Here is a 15,669-nt window from a genome sequence, read left to right on the forward strand (position 1 = left end):
AGAGCTGATTTCAAAAATATTCAATAATCAATGTGATCCCCACCATCCTTTCAGGGAAAGATAACTGCTTCTTTTCTGTTTGGCGGGGGCCAGCGCGAGTGGAGAAGGCAGGGTGTTTGCCTTGCACGGGCTGACACAGGTTCCATCCCCGGCACCTCCTCTGGTTCCCCAAGCCCTGCCGAGTAATGACCCCGGAGCAGAGAGCCAGGAGGAAGCTCTGAGCAACACTGCATGTGGCCTGAGCAGTGCCAGGTGTGGCCCTAAAAACAATCAAAGCTAAAACAGTTGCAAGCTGATGCAACAAACTAACCTTTCGATTAAGCCTGGTAACAGACAGACTCCAAGCCACTGAGGAAAGCGCGTCTCTGGATCGGCTCCTCCAGGCTCACATCAGTCTGATGAGACAGACGGATCATCTTCATCTTATTTATTTTATTTTTACGGGGGGCATTGGGCCTCACCTGCCCGTGCTCAGGCTTCCTCCTGGCTCTGCGCTCAGGGGTCACCGCGGGCGGGGCTCGGGGAACCATCTGGGGTGCTGGGGATGGAGCCTGGGTGGACCACGTGTGAGGACACCCCCTCCCCTGTGCTCGCACAGGACTGGCTTGACTGCTCTGACTCTGCTCAGATGCCAGGAAAGGCCGGACTTCCCCGCTCTGGTGGCAGGGGGTGGGGGGGGCTCTGCAGCTTGCACCCCTACCTGGCGGCAGCTTTCACGTCTGGAGACTGGGCGGCTTTGTAGGGGCGGCCGCCGCTGGGGCTCGGGTCCAGGCTGGGGGACTTGGTCAGGGGAGGAGCACTGATCCTCGAGCTCAGGTCGCCGCTCAGAAAGTTCTTGGCGTAGGAGGCCAGGTTTGGCACGCTCACCACTCGGCTGGGCACCTCCTCCAGCTTCTTTTTCTGCTTCCCGGGAGAGAAATGTCTATCAGGGCACTGCTGGAAACACGGGCAAGCCCTGCCCCAGCAGGGCCCCCAAAGCCAGCAGTGACTCATTTAGAAGTGCTCACATTCACTTCTATTTTGTTTCTGTTTGGGGGTCACATCACACCTGTCAGTGCTTGGGGCTTCCGCCTGGCTCTGCTCTCAGGGATCACTCCTGGTGGGGCTCGGGGAACATATGGGGCGCCAGGGAGGGGCCCGGCGTGGTCGCGAGCTGGACTCTCGCTCTGGCAGACGAACGTTCACTTGTAAAGCGTGTGTCCCCCTAACCCACTGCGCGTGTTGGAAGACACAGCAGTGGCAGAACTGATCCACACAGTTGGCTGGGGCGGGGGGCGGGCGGGGGGAGGGGCTTGGGTTCTCGGGAGAGAGAGGGACACTAGTGGGGGTGTGGTGCTGGAATTGTGTGCACAGGAAAGCGTTATGAATAGTGTTGTAAACCACAGGATCTCAATTTTTAAATTTTCCAAAAAAGCAATAATAAAAGGGGCCAGAACAATAGTCCAGCAGGTAGAGCGCTTGCCTTGCCTGTGGCTGCCAACCCAGGTTCAATCCCAGCACCCCATATGGTCCCCCAAGCACCACCAGGAGTGGTTCTTGAGTGCAGAGCCAGGAGTAAGCCCTGAGCATCACTGGGTGTGGCCCAAAGTCTGAAAGTAATCACTGTCACTGTCCCTGTCATCCTGTTGCTCATCGATTTGCTCGAGTGGGCACCAGTAATGTCTCCATTGGGAGACTTGTTGTTATTGTTTTTGGCATATCGAATATGCCAGGGGTATCTTGACAGGCTCTGCCATGCGGGCTCAATACTCTCGGTAGTTTGCGGGGCTCTCCGAGAGGGACGGAGGAACCTAATCCAGGTCGGCAGCGTGCAAGGCAAGCACCCTACCCACTGTGCTATCGCTTCAGCAATAATTATAATAAAGAAATCTTCTAAAAAGCCACTGTCCCCCAAAACAAAATGCACAGAAGTGCACAATCTCATTCACAGATTTCTTGGACCGAAGTGTTTTATAATTCAGATATTATAATTTAGGCACTCACTCCATAAATATTTAAAACCATGTATTATGTTTAAAATGGTCAGATTTTTGTTAGTTGGTTTTTGGGTCACATCAGTCGGCGCTCAGGGCTTACTCCTGGCTCCACCCCAAGGGATCAATCCTGGGAGGGGGGTCAAACACCGTATGGGGTACTGAGGATCCAACCTGATTCAGCTGTGTACAAGACAAGCACCCCACTTTCTTTATATTTTATTTTTTATTATTGTTTTTGTTTTTTGCTTTTTGGGTCATACCCGGTGATGCATAGAGGGGCTACTCCTGGCTTTGTACTCAGGAATTACTCCTGGCATTGCTCCGGGAACCATATGGGATACTGGGAATCGATGCTAGGTAGGCAAACGCTCTACCCGCTATGCTATCCAGCCCCCACTTTCTTCATATTTTAGAGAGCCATATGGCACCCCAGCAGGGCCCGGGGACCCCTTTTCCTCAAATGTGTTAGTATTAGAAGAATCAATCTTGTCACGCTATAAATGAGCTCACATCCGTTGCGGAGGGGCTCACTGTTCTATGGACCATAAGGCTTGTGGCAGAGTTTTCAGGATGCTGATTTGGTTTGGTTTGGGCCACATCCAGCAATGCTCAGAGGCTCCTCCCAGCAGTGCTCCAGGGACCACGTGCTGCCGGGGAGGGACCCCGGCCTCCTCCCTCCGTGCAACGCCTTTGCGCTCTCCAGCCCCGCCAACACTACTCAGACTGGACGGTAGCAGGAGAGAGATGTGAGCGTGACTCTCCTCACTGGCGGTGATGTGGGCGTGTAGCGCTTGCTCCCCAACGGCCCACACAGGTGAGGAGATCAGCGGAGGCGTGCAGGTTTCTGCCGTTACTCACGGTCTGCAGAAAGTCCTGCCTCCCGAAGGGGTGCACATAATCCACCTCAGCAGATGCAAAGACTCCTCCGTCCCCCGTGGGGAGAGGGATGCCGGGAAGCAGGAGAAGCGCCTTACCTTCATGGAAGGAGTGAGGTACCCGGGATGAGGGTTGAAGGAGAAGGAGCGGTTGCGGTGGGCCATGGCACTGGGGAAGGCGGCGTAGTGGAATCGGCGCTCCTCCTGGGAAAGCAGGAGAGTCTGAGCAGGCGGAGGGAGGGGGTCTCGGGAAGGACGGTGCAGGGGTGGAGGCGGTTGGGGCTCGGTTTGGGAGGGCGCCCGTCACTTGTAAGGGGAGCAGGTGCAGAGCGTGCAGCCGCCGCCAAGGGGCTCCTGCAAACAGTTCATTGTGGCCAAGGAACCCAAGGTGGCTGTCTGCCCCACCCCGTCCCTGCCTCTCCTTCTGCTCTGTGTGATTTCTTTGCTGCTGGTGGGTCGCAGCTGGCAGTGCTCAAGACTTGCTCCTGGCTGCGCTCCGGGGACCACCCTATGTGGGGCCAGGGATAGAGCCAGGGTGGGATGCGCAGGCACGTGCCCCCATCCCTGGATTATCTACAGTGTTGCTCTGCTTGGAATTTCTCACTTGGCCCACTCCCAGCAGTGCTCGGGGATGACTCCTGCCCTGTGCTCCGAGTGGCCCTGGCAGTGCTCAGGGGTCCAAATGTGGTGCTGGGGATTTGAACCAGGGTCGAATGCAGGGTAGGTGCCTTATCTCCTGGCCCATCTCTCCAGTCCTGTTGTGTTTGTTTTAGAGTCACAATTGGTGATGCTTAGAGCTTCTTCCTTCTCCGGGCTCAGGGGCCACTCCTGGTCTCAGGGGACCAGATGTGACTCCAGCCATAGAATCAGACAGCGCAAGGTGAACATCTGACCCCTAGACTATCTCCCCAGCCCCCCATGTGTCTGTCTAAGAGGTAATTACCTATTTACAAACATTTATGGGCAGCACGTCAGACCCTTGCCACACTTGGCAAAGAAGTTCCTCATGAATGCCATGGGGTTCAGTCGTGATTATTTTCCTGACTGCCTTGTTGATAAAACTAACATGAAACTGGCTGGAGAGCTGGGGTGAGACCTGGAGTGTGTGTGTGTGTGTGTGTGTGTGGTTTATATACATGTGTGCATATGTGTGTATTTATGTATGTATGTGGTTTATATGTATACATGCGTGCATGTGTATATGTGTTTATTTATATTTGTGTATGGTTTATATGTATGTGTATACATGTGCGTATATATGTGTATGTGTTTATATATTTGTGTATATATATGAGTCTATGTGTGTGGGTGTGTGGGTGGAAGGAGGTGAGGATGTTTTTGCTTGCATTTTCCTGTTGAGAATATTTTTTAATACAACAGACCAAAATAACCAGAGTAGGGGCTGAAGAGATAGTACGGAGGTTAGGATGTTCCCCTTGCACATGGCTGACTGGGATTTGATCCCTGACACCACGTACGGTTCCTGAGCCCTACCAGGAGTGAGCCCCGAGCACAGAGCCAGGAATAAGCCCTGAGCATCATGGACTGGGCCTGAAAACCAAAACCAAACCAACCAATGACAGAGTTTTAAAGGGTGACTGTATGGATGGGGATTGAAATGACTGGCCTTACTTTTATTATTTTTATCCTACCTAGTTTCATCGCCCCCGGGCAAGCCTTACCCGCTGGACCGTGCGGCCCCAGGTCTCACCTGGAGACCGCGGGGAAGCGAAGATGCTGCAACACGGAAGGCCGCAGCGTCGCAGGCTCGAGTCGGGGCGCGGAGGGGAGGGGGCGGCGGGCAGGGCGCGGGGCCTCACCGTGAGCTGCCGGATGAAGTCCTCTCGCTCCTTCAGGCGGGTCTGCAGGCGGCTGATGAGCTGCACGTCCTCGGGCCTGGACGCGCCCTTGGCGGGCTTCTCCCCGGCGTCTTTCCGTCTGTTCCCAGGAGGCTCGCGTGAGCGCCCCCTGCCGTCACGCCGCCGCCAGCGCAGGGCGCCCCGCGCTAACTAACGCCCGCGTGCCTCTGGCGCCCTCTGCTGCTCAGCTCGGGGCGCGGCGGGAGCGCGGCGCGGCTGCACAGCGCTGGGGGTGCGACTGGGGTGCGGGTGCGGGTGCGGGGCTCGGCCTCCTGGTGGGTGGCGGGGCCAGGGGAGGGTTCGCGTTCCTGCTGTGGCTGGTGAGAGGCCAGGGCTTTGGAGTGAGGTGACCTGGGACCTGGTGAACGCGTTTCCTTTTCCCTAGCTATGTCGCCTTGGGCTGGCCTGGCCCCTACGGCGTTGAGGGGTGGACAGCAGGAGGGGCATTAACTCGCACGCGGCCCACCCAGGTTCGATCCTTGGCCTCCCCAGGAGTAGCGCCTCAGCGCAGAGCTACGAGGAACCCCTGAGCACTGCCAGCTGAGACCCCCCAAACAAATAACAATCGTAATAACTAAAATTGAACACAGGAAGATGGGCATGCAAATGGGCACCCAGGGGCCAGCACGCACATCCAGGAAGCGGGTGGGCGCCTGCTCTGCACCCCGACAAGCGATTCCCGGCACCTCCTCTGGTCTCCCAGCACCGCCAGGACTGAGCACTGAGCACAGAGCCAGGAGTAAACCCTGAGCATCCCTGAGTGTGGCCCTCCCCAAAGCCAAAACAAATCAATGCAACGGCCCCACTGCACCCAGGTGGAGGGAGGGGCCGCTGTAAGGGTCAGCACTCAGTGTGCGGTCAGCTCCCTGACACGGGTGCATCCGGGCTTGTTCCTTTGCGCACTGGAGGAACCGCTGATGGAGCCAGTGGCCACACACGGAGGCTCATTTCCCGCTGCTGCAGCTCGTGGCTTCCACCAGCAGAACCTGGACAGAGGCAATCCCTTCCCTGTCCCCTGGGTCTAGGCAAGCCTCTCCCCTCCCCCTTGCATCGACCTCAAGTCCCCAATCTCCTCTCTGCGCAGCCTGAACTGAGTCCACTAAAAGGGAGACAGACCACGTGGGAGACAGACAGGTGATACCTTCCCGTCCATCTGGGACACGGTCCTTCCTTTCTTTCCCACTCACCCACCCGCTAAACTCCCACGAACTCTCTCATTCACTCAGGCCTCTGAAGCCCTCCTGCCTCGGACCCCAGGGCCTTTGCACTTGCTCTCCACAGGCTCTCACAGCCTTGCCTCCCTGAGCTCACCTTGTCTCCTTGGAGCAGCCGCCCTTGCCCACCCTGGCCATCCCCTAGACATTGACCCCCTTTCCTCCCCATGTGCTTACTTCCTGCTATCAAGTGAAGTGGTGATTAGGTTGTTTTGTCCTCTGCCTTCAGGAGTCCCCAGCTAGAACAGGTGGGCTGCCTGGGAACAGTCTGGTTTGTTCCTGTCCTAACACTGAAGCCTGAAACCCTGGCGGGGGCGGGGCAAGGTAGGCTCTGAGGGGCTCTTTGGTGACTGAATAAAGCAACTACTGTGTGCGGGACGGACTCTCTTCACTTGCCAGTGGAGAGAACAGTCTTCCTCTTGCAGGACTACTGCGCAGGGATGATGGTTATTGACAGAAGGCAGATGCTCATCATAAGAGTTGCTCCAACGGGCTGGAGCCATAGCACAGCGGGTAGGGCGTTTGCCTTGCATGTGGCTGACCCGGGGTTCGATCCATGGCATCCCATATGGTCCCCGAGCACTAACAGGAGTAATTCCTGAGTGCAGAGGCAGGAGTAACCCCTGAGCATCGCCGGGTGTGACCCCTCCAAAACATTAATATAAAAAATGAAAAGTTGCTCCTCATTTCGGCCCCGTAAGAGGGTGAAACAGCCCAAGGCGAAGCTCCCTTCCCCCACCGTGTCTCTGGCACAAAACAGAACCCACAGTCGCCCGCTGACGGCTGGCCCACCATCCGGGACGTGAGACTGCTAGCCTAGGGAGTCTCGGGGTCTCCGAGAGGAGAGGGCCCCCTAGCCACGCGGCACGCAGACAGGCCTGTCCACCCGGGAGCTCCGCGCACACTTACTCCGTCTCCAGGGCGGCCAGCCGGGCCTGGAGCCGGGCCTGGGCACCGCTGAAGTCTGCTGCCAGCGCCTGCATCTCCTTCCGGTGCTCCTGGCGCAGCGTGTCCACCTCCCGGGCCCGCTGGGCCTGCTGCTCCTCCTCCAGCAGCCTGCGTGGGGGGGGGGGGGGAGGCCCACGGACTCGCCCAGACTGCAGGGTTCCAACGCCCGGACCCTGGGCTGTCCCCCACCTTCTCGAATTCCAGAGACAGTGAAGGGGAGCGGGAGTGCGTGTCTGTGGCTCCGTGTCATGGGAAGAGGAGCTGGGAGGGTCTCTGAGTTGTGGGGTCCAGGAGAACCCAGACGTAAGGGGCTTTCTGCTCAGCGCTTCCCCGTATGCTCCCACGCCATTTTCCACAGAAGAGAAAGGGAAGGCGGGCGGGGACCCCACACACACATCCTAACTCTGTGGCAACACAGACCTACTGTCTCAAACAGGCAAGCTAACAGTGCTCCCTCGACAGGTAACAGCCTGCCAAGTCCTGGAGCGACTAAGGAGACCGAATGCTCGGGGCTCGGCCTTCCGCGGGGAGGGGGTCTGGGATTCCAGGACCAGGAAGAGCGTTCCAGTGGGGTTAGGCCCAACAGCAACCACCAGGGTCCCGCCACCGCCACCCGCCACCGGTCACCGCTCTCTGGAAGAGCCCTGAAAAGTGGTGACCGGGTTTTAGAGAGGTCAGCGGCTGGCCCGTAGCTAGATCAAAGCACAAAGCACACATTTCAAGCTGTTTCCCCACAGTCCCCCTAAGGCTGATTTTAAAAGACACTCGTAGGCAGTGCCCCTTCTTGGCATCTACCCCCGAGCACAAACACGTGGATCGGAAAGGTTAGAAGCACACCTGGGACCACTGCCCACGTAGTACCAGAGCCAAGAAATGGGAAACCCAAACGCCCAACTACAGAGGAGAGGATCCAGACAGTGCAGTGTATAGAGACACAGTGGAATACTACGCAGCTCTGAGAAAGAACAAAACCAAGTAACTTGCAGCAATGTGGATGGGATTAGAGGATGTCATGGAAGGAAAGGGACAGACACATATCCATATCTTAAGTCCCCCATATCCATATCTCTGGATATGGGGGACTTAAAGATACAACTCACACAACTGGGGGGGGGCTTGAGGGGGGAGGCCTGGTGGGAGGGAGGGGCGTCGGGGTCCTTGGGAGAGGGAGGGGACACGCACGTGATATGTGCATGAGAAAATATTCCTAATAGCACTGTAAACCACACACTCTTAATACATTTTAAAATAAAGATCAGATACACATCCTCTGGAAGTTCTAGAACCCTGGATGGGAAGAGTTAATAGTATCCGTGAACGCTGTGCTGGCGGGGGAGTGTCTTTCCCAGGGAAGGGAGACCAGCGGGTACCCAGAGGCCAGGAGGTGCCCAGCGTAGAGCTCAGGGCTCCCCTCCCGAGCGCGGAGGGCGCGACCGGACTCACCTGCGTTGCTCGCGGAGCTGCAGCGCCTCCTGCTGGTGCTGCTCCACCTCTGCACGCAGCCGCCGCACGGCGTCCTTGAGCTGCGCGTTCTCCTCCCAGGGGCCGCCCGGCTCAGCGGCGCCCGTCCCTTCCTGCGGAGAAAGCGTCTGAGGCGGAAGCTGCCAGGGGCGTGCAAGACCGCCAAGGGGCCAAACGGCCACAGGTGTGCGGGGCTAGGTCGGGCCCCGCGCTGCGTGCTCAACTCACGGCCAAGCCACTCCTGGCAGGGCTCGGGGTGGAACCCGCGTCTGCCGCATGCAAAGCAAGCGCCGTACGGGGCGCTGCCAGCCAAACACCGCGGACTCCAGGCAGCCCTCCCACCCCACCCCCAGGACACCAGCGTATCAGGTCCACCCACGATGCCCAGTGCGGGAGCTCAGCGAGGGCTGGCTTGGAGGTGAAGCAAGGCAAGGGGTGTGGCGGGAGCCTCCCAATTAAGACGGAGACCCAGGGTGCAAGTCACTGGGGCGGCCAGACAGTGAGAGTGTCTGTGGAGCTCAGATCCCAGCAGCCACCCTGATTGGCTCTCTCGAGAGTCTGTCTGGTACCCCACTGTACCTGAATTTAAAATGACATCAGGCACTATCCACAATAGCCTCAGTCTGGAAACAACCCAAGTGTCCAAGGAGAGATGACGGGTAAAAGAAACTGGTACATGTACACAGTGGAATACTACTCAGCCATAGAAAAGATAAAGTCATGCAGTTTGCTGCTACGTGGAGGGACCTGGACAGTACCAAGCTGAGTGAAGTTAGAGGAAGAGAGACAGACACCGAACGAATGATCTCTCTCTCTCTCTCTCTCTCTCTCTCTCTCTCTCTCTCACAAAAGCCCGAGGACAATGGAAGCCCAGAGAACTTGAGAACTGGTTTTCAGCAGGAGCCATGCCCTTTGGGTGGGGTTGGGGGTGCTGGGGGCAAGGCTATGGTGGCGCAAGGTTCAACTGGAGGAGGAGGTGGTGCTGGAAGGTGAAGTGTTATGTGTGAAACCCTTGTAGCAACACTGCTGTAAAACACGGTGCAAAAGCTAATTTTTAGCAAAAACCGCCTCACCTTGAGGCAGACTGGTGGTGTGGAGGCAGAGGGGGATATTGGTGAGGGAAAGGACACCGGGGCGGGGATTGGTCTTGGAACACTGTATGACTAAAGCCCAGTCATGAATAATTTTCTAATTTCATGGTGACTAAACAAAGATATGAATACAATTCCATGCATGCTGGGCCGAGAGCTAGTGCACCCGGGTCAGCATTTGCCTTGCACTTGGACGGCCTGGGTTTGATCCCCAGCATCATATACGGCGTCCCGGGTTCCACCAGAAGTGGCCCCTGAGCACAGATAGGTGCGTCCTCAAAATGTGAATATAAACAAATATTAAAAATGAAAGCCATATGCAATGCTTAAAACATGAAATATAAACAAATATTTTAAAATATCAAAACATGAAATACGAAACTTGATTTGTAGGACCAGAGAGAGAGAGAGAGAGAGAGAGAGAGAGAGAGATGTCTTGCACGTGCCAACCCGGTTCTATCCCCAGCATCTATAAATACCCCCTCCCCCCCTCCCCCCTGCCGCCCCCCCAGTCCCACCAAGAGTAAGAGTGACCCCAGAGCACAGAGCCAGGAGTAAGCCCTGCGCCTGGCCAGAGGTGGTCCTAAAACCAAAAAAGCTCAATCACAACAACAAATTCCTGCTGCTCTGTTTCCAAAGCGAGGCGCTCACAGGCCTCCCCCGCTTGTGGGAGAAGCGGCTCCCCCACTGCCAATCAGGGAGGGAAGGAACCTTCTAGAACGCGGTGCACTTCTGGCACCCCTGGAAGGGCGTGCCGTGGGCAGGAGCGCTGACCTCTGCGCTGCCAGCGTGGTCCTCACTGTGGCCCGGCGCCCGGGCCCTCCGCTCGGCGTGCAGGGCGTCCAGGTCCTTCCGGTGCTGGCAGCAGGCAGCCCGCTGCTCGGCCAGCTCCTTCCGGAGGGTCTCTGCAAGGAAGAGCCGCGAGGGTGAGGGGCGGGAGCTCAGGGGGCGTCCGGCTGGGCCCGCGGGGGTGGTGGGCGGGTTCAGAGACGTGGAGAGCAGCTGCGGGTTTGGATCAAGTTCCCCTCCAGCTTTCTTTTTCCCTTGGGGCCACACCCGGCAGCGCTCAGAGGCTTTCTCTCCTGACTCCGTGCTCAGGGATCACGCCCGGTGGGGCTCAGAGGATCATATGGGATGCCGGGGATCGAACCCAGGTCGGCCACGGGAAAGGCGAGCACACTCTGTGCACTCAGGAACCATCCCTGGCGGTGCTCAGGGGACCATATGGGATGCTGGGATTCAAACCCGGGCCGGCGGCCTGCAAGGCAAATGCCCTACCTGCTGTGCTATCGCTCCAGCGCCCAAACCTGGCCCTTTTCTGTCCTAGACTTTTGCGACCTTGCATGTTAGCGACTGCGGGAGGCCTTGGGAACTCTGCTCTCTCAGTTCCATACACGTGAAGATCAGCATCTGGCACAGAGAAAGTGCTTGACCCAGATTTGTAAAACAAGTGAATGGAATTTACCAGGAAAATTAATGAGCCCGTGAAAGTGCATCAACTGTAAAAGACTTCCCAGAAGCTTATTAAGCTTTTCTGTAAAACCAGTTTAGTAAACCGAAACCTAACTTCAGACAGTCATGGATGTCATGGTGAAGCCAGGGGGCCTCTTCCCTCTGCAGTAGGGTTGGAGACTGCGTTCCTAGAGCTTGTTTTCTCTAAAGGCTCCAAGCACACCCCGATGTTCGGAAATCCGCTATCACAGCAGTATTTGCACTTGGACCACGGAGCATCCGCAGCAGACACCACTCGCCTTGTGCTTCCCCCGAGCCCCCGCCGGGCCCCCCCTCGCATTCCCGAAGCAGGGCTAGAGGGCGCCCTGGGGAGTCAGCCAGGCACCAGCCAGGCAATATAAAAGGTGACTTCTGGGGTGGGGGGGAGGGAGCTGGAGCAATAGCACAGCGGGTACAGTGTTTGCCTGGCACGCAGCCAACCCAGGTTCGATTCCCAACATCCCATATTGTCCCTGAGCACCGCCAGGAGTAATTCCTGAGTGCAGAGCCAGGAGTAACCCCTGTGCATCGCCGGGTGTGACCCAAAAAGAAAAACAAAGTGACTTTTTTCCCATAATGATCTTAAGAGCACTGTCTGCGTTTGAAAGAGGAAAAACAACCCACGCAATAAAGTCACAGTGGTCTTTAATGCCAGGCATTTCATCTGTCTCTGAAGAGGGAGAAGAAGGAAGATGAGAGTTGAGGAGATAGTAAAGGAAAGAGAGAGAGAGACAGAGAGAGAGACACGATCTGCAAAAATCTAAGTGGCCCCTGCCGGCAGCCGTGACCGGCAACCTGTAATCACACAGAGCCTGCTCTGCTCCAGGCTGGTTCCTGCATTTCCCACGCGCTGACGGGTGCAATTCCAGGAACAGCCCAGTGAGGTGGATGCTCTCACTTCTCTCATTTTACAGGATGAGCAACTGAGGCACAGAGTTGTCAAATAACTTGCTCGAGGCCACACAGACAGTGAGCGCCAGAGCTAGTTTCACTGGACTCCCGTTAGGTGCTGGGCACTTGGTACCATCTTGTCCTGCCCCGGGGGCCCTCACGCTAACTCCAATTTGGAGCAAAGGACAAGGAGGCGGAGGGTGATGCAATTCCCCACCACAGAGCCTGTTGCTGGCCAGGGTCCCGCGTCCCGCCCTCGCCCCGCCATTGCCCATGGCCGTCCAGGGTGGGCTCGGGTACCGATCAGCTGCGCCTGCGCCTTCTCCAGCTCCCCCTGCAGCTCCTGTGGGGCCTTTGCCTCCGAGGCCTGGAGCTCCCGCGGCTGTGCCTGGTGCTGACCCTTCGTGGTGCTCGCGCTGGGGCTGCCTTCCTTCTCCGGGTGCTCTTCTGTGGCCTGTGGCAAAAGTGGGTGGGAAGAAGCATGAAAATGGTCACTGAGCAGCAGACCCATTCCCCGGACCAGCCTTCTCCTCCAGACCCCCGGAGCACTCGCCACTCCTCTATTCTCCCATGCCTCTGGGATGGCAGCAGTGATGGCCTGGTCACAGCAGCCCTTTTGTACCAAGTGAACTTTATCCCCATCCATGGCTACGTTTATTGATAATTTGGTGTTAGGAAGAGAGAGAAAGAAAGCCAAGAGATGGACACAGACACTTGACTGGTTGGCTTCAGCTTCAACGTTCAGGAGAAGGGAGATGAGCATCTTTCCCCTGAGCCAGGAGGAGTGAAATGGGAGTGACAGTCTGTGAAGGGCCTTGCGGAGCAGAGAAGAACTGGCAGGAGGGCGGGGAGGCAGGGAGGGTCCCTCCGCATTTTCCTTTTCCGGTCTCATCCCGGTCTGGTCTGACACTGAGAAGAAATGACTCAGTCTCTGCGCTTGGGGTCATTTCGGTGCTCGTTTCTCCGTCACCCATTCATTCCTTCTGTGGTTCGTTCTCGGGCCACACACAGGGGGTGCCCAGTGCTATTCCTGACTCTGCCTAGGAGGGGCCCTGGGTGGTGCTGGGGGACCATGGCAATGCCCAGGACGTGAGCAGGGTGGGGGCGATGCCAGGCCCTCTCCGGCCCCAGCCACCCTGTGAGCGAGCCGGTTCCTGCAGCTCGATACTCGCCCTGATCGCGCGCTTTGTCCTGGGAGAGTCCAGTCTCGGGGAGACCCAACCCACCGTGCACAGTCGGGAGTCTGGGGCGCAGTGCTCTGCCAGTCTCTCCCGGGAACGCCGCTGGCTTGGCCTTCTTTGGGCTGACTCCTCCAGGGGAACCTTTCTCCCTGTGTGCCTCACCCCTAAGGCTCTCCCCAGCGCGGCCAGAGAGACGGTGCAGCCGGCAGGGCATTCGCCATGGACTTGACCAGCCCGGGTTCAATTCCAGGCACCCCTGTGGTCTCCCAGACCCCACCAGGAGTGATCCCTGAGCACAAAGCCAGGAGTAAGCACTGAGCACCCACAGGTGTGGCCCCCAAACCAAGCCGAGCCACCAATATTGGCTTTACCCAATGACCCTTTCCCTCCGAGTCGCTCCGGGCCCTCTTTCTTCACAGCACGGCAAAGCCCTTGTGCCCAGGACTGAGACTCCAGCTCTGCCTCCGTCGTGCCCATTCAAACCTTCTCTGCTTCTGCCCGTCCCAGGCCAGGCGGCCTTGCTGGGGTCCGCATCTGCTGCTGGGCGCGTCCCCGGCGGGCAGCCCTCGGGCTCTGTCGGGCGTGTTCCCGAGGCCCAGTCGCCTCCCCACGCCCCACAGCAGCTGCCCCACTGGACACTCGGCCGTCCAGTTTTTGTTTTTTGATTTGGGGCCAGAGCGCAGGGCTCACTCCTGGCTCCGTGCTCAGGGGCCACTTGTGGTGGGCCCGGGGACCACAGGATCCGGGGACTGAACCCAGGTCAGCCGTGTGCAAGGCAAGCGCTCTCCTGGGTGTGTTATCACTCCGGCCCCTCGTGGCTCCTACGGGTCCTGGACCCCTCCAAATGCCACAGCGCTGACAGCCCAGTGGGCACACAGAGACTCACGGGAGAGCGGCACCGAAGTGCCCTCAGCTCAATGAGTCAGTAGCACAGACGGCTGCTGGCCACAGCCGCTCAGCCCGCCCTCGACAGTGACTAAATGACCCCACAGTGAGACATAATAATCTTCATAATGTGTTTTCTTTTTTCTTCCCCCCTTTTGGGGGTCACACCCGGCGATACACAGGGGTTACTCCTGGCTCATGCACTCAGGAATTACCCCTGGCAGTGCTCGGGGGACCACGTGGGATGCTGGGAATTGAACCCGGGTCAGCCATGTGCAAGGCTAACGCTCCCCACTGCGCTATGGCTCCTTCAGGGGCCGCCGTGGCTCTGGCTTCAGTGCAGCGGGACCAGGCGGGCCTTGCCTCCGCCACACCCTGCTGGCCCTCTCAGTCCTTTTCAGATTTGGGGGGCGCTGTAACCCAGCCCAGGGGCTCCCTGTGCAAGGCATGTGCTACCGCAGAGCCTCAGCCCCTAACGTTTTGGTGTCTGGGTTGGGGGGTCATGCCTGGCCGTGCTCGGGGGTCGCTCAATCCTGCTGGCAGTGCTCGGGATACCGTAGGAGATGCCACCTGCGGTCTGTGATCTTTCCTTAGAGGAAATGGGGGACACTCTTCCCCACCCTCGGGGGGAAAGTGCTGGATCGGGCGAAAGTGAAAAACAGTGTCTAGGCTTGCTGACAGGCTGACTGACCGGGGATTTTCTTTGTCATTTGTTTCCAGGCCACGCCTGGTGGTGCTCAGCGTCTCCTGCTATGCTCGGGGGTCACTGCTGGTGGCGTTCAGGGGAGGATATGTGGGGTGTTGGGGGCCAAATCCAGGCAAATGCCCTATCCACTGTCCTCTCTCTCTGGGACCCTCCTGGTGACAGTTTTGACCTGTGTTCACTATGAGATACTCTGTTGATGCCGTCGGGGTTCACTTGTGGCAAACAGAGAGAGCAGTTCTTTTCATGGTTAATGGAACAATGTAACTTCACGTTCTGCACGTCCAGCAGCGAGATGTGTTTTTAGGGCCGATGACTTTCATCCTCAGCCACGCTGAAGCGAACTGTTTGCCGCAGGCTGGAGCTTGCCCGCGCCCATCAAGGACCTGAGCGCGGGCTCCCGCTAAACGGAGACCTCGGCCCAGTAGGTGCTCTGGCGTCACAATCAGAATGACACGAGCGCTATGGGAAAATGTCACATGCACTGGCTGAAAACGGAAAATAGACATTGTGGGGATGCAGCGAGACAGGACAGCAAGCAGGGTGTGTGCCTGGCAGGTAGCTGGCCTGGGTTCGACTCCTGGCACCCCGTGGAGTCCCCTGAGCCCTCCAAGAGTGACCTTGCGCAAAGAGGCATGAGCAAGCCCTGAGCATCGCTAGGTGCGCCCCCTGCATCCCCCCAGCAAGGCATCATCAGGTCTGGGGGTCCAACCAGGCACTCGGCACGCAAGGCGAGCACTGTGCACTGCACCACGACGCCTGCCCGTCCCACTACCTGCCTGTCGCTCATCCGTCGCTTTCTCAGCACGTATGGTCCAGTTGTTCTTCGACAGGGCTCAAGCTGCTCGCGGGTGGGATGCATCAATGCCCAGAACCCAGAGTCCCCGCTGGCCTGGCCTGCCTGCCGTCCCCACCCGCGTGCCTGTCCCTGAGGAGGCGGTCTCCGCGGGCCTACCTGTGCCTTCTGCCTCGGCCACTCCTGCAGCTCGGGGCCCTGCTGGTCCAGCACAGAGTCCGCTGTGGCCTGCAGGTCAGCTGTTCCCCGGAAGGGCGCTCGGGTCCTTGGGAGACAAGAGCCGCCACCGTGAGAGGGA

General features: G+C 58.0%; 1 protein-coding gene across 1 annotated transcript in view; it reads right to left on the reverse strand.

Moving 5' to 3' along the window:
- FAM184B (family with sequence similarity 184 member B) overlaps positions 1–15,669 on the reverse strand; it is an 85,913-nt gene that overhangs the window by 1,334 nt on the left and 68,910 nt on the right. The window contains exons 9-16 of the mRNA XM_055140463.1: positions 15,531–15,636; positions 12,107–12,260; positions 10,199–10,329; positions 8,316–8,446; positions 6,834–6,980; positions 4,672–4,789; positions 2,951–3,055; positions 701–900 (exon numbers count right to left, since the gene is read on the reverse strand). Of these exons, the coding sequence (XP_054996438.1) occupies positions 701–900; positions 2,951–3,055; positions 4,672–4,789; positions 6,834–6,980; positions 8,316–8,446; positions 10,199–10,329; positions 12,107–12,260; positions 15,531–15,636 (1,092 nt within the window). The remainder of the gene's footprint in view (positions 1–700; positions 901–2,950; positions 3,056–4,671; positions 4,790–6,833; positions 6,981–8,315; positions 8,447–10,198; positions 10,330–12,106; positions 12,261–15,530; positions 15,637–15,669) is intronic.

Source organism: Sorex araneus, chromosome 5, assembly GCF_027595985.1.
Source record: "Sorex araneus isolate mSorAra2 chromosome 5, mSorAra2.pri, whole genome shotgun sequence".
Lineage (NCBI taxonomy): Eukaryota > Metazoa > Chordata > Mammalia > Eulipotyphla > Soricidae > Sorex > Sorex araneus.